Source organism: Clupea harengus, chromosome 21, assembly GCF_900700415.2.
Source record: "Clupea harengus chromosome 21, Ch_v2.0.2, whole genome shotgun sequence".
Lineage (NCBI taxonomy): Eukaryota > Metazoa > Chordata > Actinopteri > Clupeiformes > Clupeidae > Clupea > Clupea harengus.
This window is the reverse complement of record NC_045172.1, coordinates 7,751,547-7,758,062: the sequence shown is the minus strand read 5'-3', so window position 1 is coordinate 7,758,062 and position 6,516 is coordinate 7,751,547. Positions and strand designations below refer to the sequence as shown.

General features: G+C 46.3%; 1 protein-coding gene across 1 annotated transcript; it reads left to right on the top strand.

Annotated features, from left to right (window-relative positions):
- The first annotated feature begins 1,001 nt into the window (after positions 1-1,001).
- On the top strand, positions 1,002-6,402 carry si:dkey-183c6.8 (protein O-GlcNAcase). Its single transcript, XM_031558217.2, has 10 exons — positions 1,002-1,083; positions 1,400-1,842; positions 2,642-2,816; positions 3,427-3,483; positions 3,899-3,984; positions 4,460-4,564; positions 4,781-4,872; positions 5,156-5,351; positions 5,509-5,668; positions 5,848-6,402. The coding sequence occupies exons 1-10, from the start codon at positions 1,053-1,055 to the stop codon at positions 5,982-5,984; spliced, it is 1,482 nt and encodes a 493-aa protein (XP_031414077.1). The 5' UTR covers positions 1,002-1,052; the 3' UTR covers positions 5,985-6,402.
- The last annotated feature ends 114 nt before the right edge of the window (positions 6,403-6,516 follow it).

The window sequence follows — 6,516 nt, the reverse complement described above, 5'->3', positions numbered from 1 at the left end:
CTGGAGAAGATAGGAGAGGAGGAGATGTGAAGAGAAGCAAAGGTTGACGATTGAAGGACAGGGAAGGAGAGGCAATTGGATAAGTATAGGGGAAGTGAAGACAGAAATAGAAGTGGAAAGAACAGCAGAGGAGGGGTAAGAAGATGAGAAACAATTCTCACCTCTCCCCCAATAGACAGGCCTGTGAAGGAGAGATGAAGAGAGAGGACCAGACCAAAGAGCAGTCGCTATAATTATAAGTGACCATCCATAAGTGACATGATAAGATGAACATGTATAGCTTTACTTGGGCCACTGGGCCGCCCTCACAGTGATACACACACCCAGCCCTGATTGGTTTTATTTCCAGAGTGGTACTCAATCTCTGTGCCCATTGTATATCAGGCATTCATATATAAACAAGTATGCCTGAGATATCACATATTAGTGGATCTTCAGAGTGTGTGTGTGTGTGTGTGTGTGTGTGTGTGTGTGTGTGTGTGTGTGTGTGTGTGTGTGTGTGTGTGTGTGTGTGTGTGTGTGTGTGTGTGTGTGTGTGCACTACTTCTAGGCTACTACTCTATACTGCTATATAGATGATTGCTCATCAGACTGTGACTGTTAGCATGGTTACCCAAGGAGAGGACTTGTTCTGAGATCCCTGAGGCTGAGTTAGAGCCAGGGCCTGCACGGAGATGGCCACATGTCCGGATATTTTTGTCTTCCTTACTAAGTAGATGGACCATACCAATGGAGTTTAGTGCTGGGGGTAAATACATATGTAGACCCTATTCAATCCCAGCATTAGGGGAGATGTTTGTTTTACAGATCTGGTTTCTGTGCAGATATGTAGATAGCCAGACAGACAGATGGAGAGACAAACACACACACTTGCTTATGCATACATAAACACACACTCTCTCTCCTTCTTTTTGTTTCCTCACACAAACATAGCCATAGGCTGTGTACAAACAAAGTCCTGTGCGGTTCCGAGTGTAACTGTGGTGTTTTCTGCAGATGATGCAGGGGAGTACTGCTCAGACCGAGCTCTTAATATTGCACTGCTCGACTGGATGGAGGAGCTCAACCAGCCTCTGCTGCCTGGTAAGGTGTGTGTGTGTGTGTGTGTGTGTGTGTGTGTGTGTGTGTGTGTGTGTGTGTGTGTGTGTGTGTGTGTGTGTGTGTGTGTGTGTGTGTGTGTGTGTGTGTGTGTGTGTGTGTGTGTGTGTGTGTGTGTGTGTGTGTGTGTGTGTTGAAAAGAGTGTTCTATAGAAATGATCGTGAACAGTTAATCATTCCCTGTCTCCTGTTTTGTCTCCTTTTTGCCCTCTTGTTCCCTTTTTATCTTCTTTCGTCTTCCTCCTCTTTTGTTCCTCTCCCTCTCCTCATCTCTCTCTCTTGTCCCTCTCGGCCTGCCCAGGTCGCCAGGTTCGATCTTCCAGAGCCTCCCACACCTCTGAGAGCACTGCAGACGGCTCTAAAACGGTGGATCCAAAGCCCCCCCAAACCCCCTCAGAGCCCCCAAAGAAGGACACCACTGCCCCTGACAGCCCCTCTGAGCCCCAGAGGCCCGAGGGCAAACAAGAGACACCCACCACTATCTGTAGCAATGGAGATCAGGCTTCGCAAGGTGACAACCAGGCTTCCACCAGGTCGCTCTTGGAGAAGCCCCAGGGAAGAGGGTTCTGTGCTGGGAAGAACCCACTAAGCGAGTCCCAGGTCAGGCTGCTGGTGGGCCTGCACTACCTGCCCCATGAATACGGCCCAGCGGCTAAGAGTTTGCTGCAGAACCTCACCTGGCTCAAGGCCAACTGCCAGTATGTCAGCGCCAATGGCAACAAGAAAAAGGCACTGCCTCAAAAGGTCAGTCAGAGGTCACTAGAGATCGTATGAAGTCATCTTGCTGTATGGACTTTTGTTTTGAATGCAGAAGTGCTTGGTACTTATATCTGTCGTTTGGAGATCAAAGACATCCAGAGGGGTCCGGAGATAATTAGAGAGGGGTATCGACTTTTCTGTCAACGCGAAACATTTCATCTCCTTGAGGCTTGAAGAGATTTAATGGACTCAGGATCGGCTCTTTAGCTTGGCAATACTTCACTAAGACGCACTGCAGGCAGTAAAATGGCTCAATCTGTAGAAGCGCCGGTAATACTGTTTCTTTTCATGTAGAGCTAAATCAGATGGAATTATTAGGGGTGTAAGTCACAGCCTTCCCAGCAACACCATGGAGATTGGTGAAGCAACAATTCAGTCTTAGCTTGTAACATATTATGATGTATAATACAGTTGTATACACTGACCTAATATGGATGTGATCCATCAACACATGTAATTGTTAGGAGTAGATGAATCCTTGGTGAAATTGTATTGTATGTGTATTGTATTCCTGTCTTCAGTTGAATATGTGCTCTGACTGCTGTAGCAGTGAGCCTGAATCTTTCATGTTGTCGGGAGCAGGGTAATTGCATCAGAGACTCAGGTTTGATGCAGGGTGGGGTGACTGCTCTCTCCCCTCACCATAACTGGAAAGGATTAATGGCATTAGGGGGATGCAAGGTAAAAAGAGAGACCTACGAAATAGACCAAAAAGGAAATGAGGGCGTTGGTTTTATAGTGATCTCTGAATCTTTTTCTTTCTGTCGCTCTTGTTCCCCGTCAGGTGGAGGAGTGGCGTTGCCGGGCGGGGCAGTTCCTGACGTCGTGTGATCAGGTGGTGTATTTACACGAGGGCGTGGTGAACAGTGTGAACCGGGCGGTGCTCTATGACCTCTACCCGTACGTGTGGGACCTGCGCAACACACTGCTGGTGGCCAAGGCCTTCATCAGCTGGCTCGGTGAGTGGTCAGATGGAGGGAGGAGAGGAGAGGAGAGAGAGATAGAGAATGAAGGAGAGAGAGAGAAAGAGTGACTTGGAGAGAGGCACAGGAACGGGCCTTTCGATTGTTTGATTGTGATGTGATCCATGTGCTTTTCATGTACCCTGTCATTCTGAAAGCCTCTGTTGTTATATCTTCTCTTCTCTTATCTTATCTTCTCTTCTCTTCTCTTCTCTTCTCTCCTCTTTTCTTTTCCTGTCCTCCTTTCTCTTTTCTTCTCCTTTATTTGCTCTTCTCCTCGTTCTTCCCTCCTCCTCTGCATTCTCCCATCTAATCCTATCCTCTGAAGTCATCCTTTGCTTTCCTTTCTGATGGAGTGCATGTTATCTGATTCTTATTTGTGTGTTTGTTGGTCATCTATTGACAGACATGCGAGACTGTTGTTGCACTGCATCTACATGACACAACCTGACGGTGATGATATACCTGAATCTTGAACTCTCCTCTCTTGTCAGTCTCTGTTGCCTCTCACTTCTCTTAACCTCTCCTCACTTCTTCTTTCATTCTGTATCATCTCTCTCTCCTTTCTTCCCTTTCTCCAACCTCTTTTTTCATCTTCTCCTCGTAGAGGGCCGCGTCTTGAGTGACAGCTCCTCCTCAGGCTCCTGGAAGAACTGCTTCCAATGTGAGTGCTCTCATTCACATAAATGCCCATTAACAACACATTCACATAAACATCCATTAACTACCACTCAGTGTCTTACAAAGCTGTAAACAGTTCGAACTGAGCTATTCATGAAATCGGAATTGATTCTTACAAAACCATGCCAGAAGTTGGCATGTCAGCATTTTAACACCACTGACTCCGTAACACAAGCTCTGTAAAGTGCCTTGTAACTGTAAAAACACTTAGGTTCCACTTAGGTTCCATAAATCGCCTTGACAAAAATTTTCATTTTTAATAGTGCTTTAAAGAACAAAGAAAATGTAATCAAATTGAATTTGAATGGAATTGAACTGGTACTGATACTGGATTGATGAAGGATAGAGATGAGGTGGAAACTGAGAGGCTCGGATTCTGTTGTTCTCTTTTCTCTTAGGGTGTGGTACCACCAGTGGCTCGGAGCTGCTGGGTGTGGAGGCGGAGCCTTGGGCTTTTAAGGGGGGACTCTGTGGTGAGATGCAGGTAGGAACACATGACTTGTCAGGTTGCCAGGATACATTCTACAGGGAAGCACCTTGTTTTTTTTGTCATTTAAGTTTTTAATTTTTTTTTATAGGTGCAATTCCATATATACATAGAATGTACACATATACTGTATGTTACAAAGGGAAGCACCTTGTTAAAGGGTTTCAAATTCTGTAACACTAACTTTAACAAAACATAGTTTAGCATAGCACTAAAGAACTTAGCAGGAGGTGAATTACATTTTTAGTGTGATTATTTCTAAACAACTGGAATATACTATACTGATTCATGGTGCAACATCCACAAATGAACAGAAAAAAAATACTGTTTGACTAATAAAGAAGTATACTGTACTGTTGATAGTGATCTATTTTGCCACTCAGAATCTATAGCTCATTTGACAAAAGTACATTTTACATTTCGGACTCTCTTTCCACTTGATGTGTATCTCTTTCTTCCTCTCTCCTCTCAGTTGCTCCTCCCATTGGGCACCACGCCTGAGCTCTTCATCCATCCTCCTCCCCTGTTCCCCAGCGCACGGCTCTACAACATCCGCCCCTTCCACAGTAAAGACAAGGTACACTCACATGAACACACACATACACACACACGCACACACACACACACACACACACACATGCACACCCACACATGCACACCCACACGCACATATATACTTGGCAAGTTACATGAGAGAGCAGTAGCATAAAAGAGTGACTGTAGCAGTAGTCATTGCGCTACCGCTACTTACTAAATATCTGTAGTCTGTAGCTAATATTGACCTGTCCCACAGGTAGAGCTGTACCGTATGGTGCGACAGCTGCACCAGAGGTCGCGAGGCCAGCCGGACCTGAGTGTGATCCATCCTGACTTCTTTGGTGATCGGTAAAGAATTAACCTTTCAGTCCTCTCTGATTCACTTCAGAGGAACACTTCAAAGCTATTTGTTACACTTGTACACATAATGTATATGAAGTGTACATGCATTATGTTTTAATTATCCATTTAATTATTAAAAATCCATATTTAAAATGTCTTTGATTCTTCTGTGACAAAAGCTTAAGCCATGGGAATTGCTTGTATTGTATAATTATAGCTACCTATGCTTGGCTGTGTGTGCATGTGTGTGTGTGTGTCTGTGTGTGTGCAAACGCTTGTGTGTGTTTAGGTGTTTGGGGGCGGCCCTGGCTTTGTGCCCAGAGTACAGCTTTGTCCTCGAGGATGAGCTGGGAGTGTGTGGGTGTGTGCTGGGCATCCTGGACGTGCGCCACTTTGCCAAGCGCTGGCAGGCTAGCTGGCTTCCCGCCATGAGGGACAAGTACCCGCCTCAGGCCCCAGGGAGCAGCGGGCACGGTGGCTTAAAGGTCAGGGGTCAGGGCATAGGTGCTTCCAGCATACGCTAATATTAGCATGCTAACAAGTGTTTATCAGTCAGCGGCGAGGAAGGAGACATGTGCTTTGTGTCTTGTGAGATTTTTGACAGCAGTTTTAGTAATGACAGTTCGTTCTCCACGTCTGTAGGAGGCGCTGCAGTGCTTCCAGGAGGAGCAGCCGGATTACCCAGACTCCCTGCTGTTCCATTTCCCCTCGCAGCTGCGGCTGGACGCCCTGCCAGAGCTGGTGGACTGCAGCGTCAGCCGCAGCCTCCTCACTGCCCTCCTGACCGCACTGAAAGCCAATGGTCAGTGTGCATGTATGTGTGTGCGTGTATGTGTGTGTAGTATTTCAACCGTTTGTGTGGAACAGTCAATCAAGCCACAGTTTTAATTTATCAAAACGACTTCTGGTTTTTGTGTGTTTGTCTATATGTGTATTGTGCATCTTTGTGTGTGTGTGTGTTTTTGTGTGTGTGTGCTGCAGGTTCGCGGGGTGTGTTCTGCGAGGTGCAGCCCATGGACCAGCTGAGGATGGAGTTCCTCACCAAACTGGGCTTCCTGGAGATCCTACGAGTGGAGGCCAGCGCCAGGGAGGGCCTGGTGCTCGGGCGCCTGCTCTAAGCACTATTTCTCTGTGTGTGTGGGTGTGTGTGTGGGTGTGGGTGTGGGTGTGGGGCAGACGCAGGGCACCTGTTTTAGTATTTGAATGTATGAGTGCTTAGGTGTTCGTGTGTGTGTGTGTCAGATAGGGACTAATGTTGGTACAGTGCTGATGAGAGTTTTTTGGATCAGGTTGCTAATAAGGGTAGGTCTATGTGTGTTTGTGAGTCTGCGTGTGTGTGAGACTGTGTGTGTGTGTGACTGAGTCTGCCTGTGTGTGTTTGTCAGGGACCATGAGCAGCTAGAGCACCTGCTGGAGTCTTGTTTTTACCGTTCTCCTTAATGGCTTGAATGATTGTAGTTCTTTTTTCCCCACATTGCACACTCCAGCACTCTTAAGCTCTTGGAAAAGGAAAAAATAAAAAATCTGATCATGTGACCACTGTACTGTCTATCTGACGGCTCAGAGTTCAGAGGGAATCAGACACTGACACAATCTAAGACAAATATGGCAATCATGGTAAAAAAAAAAAGAGTAAAAGATTTTGCACTG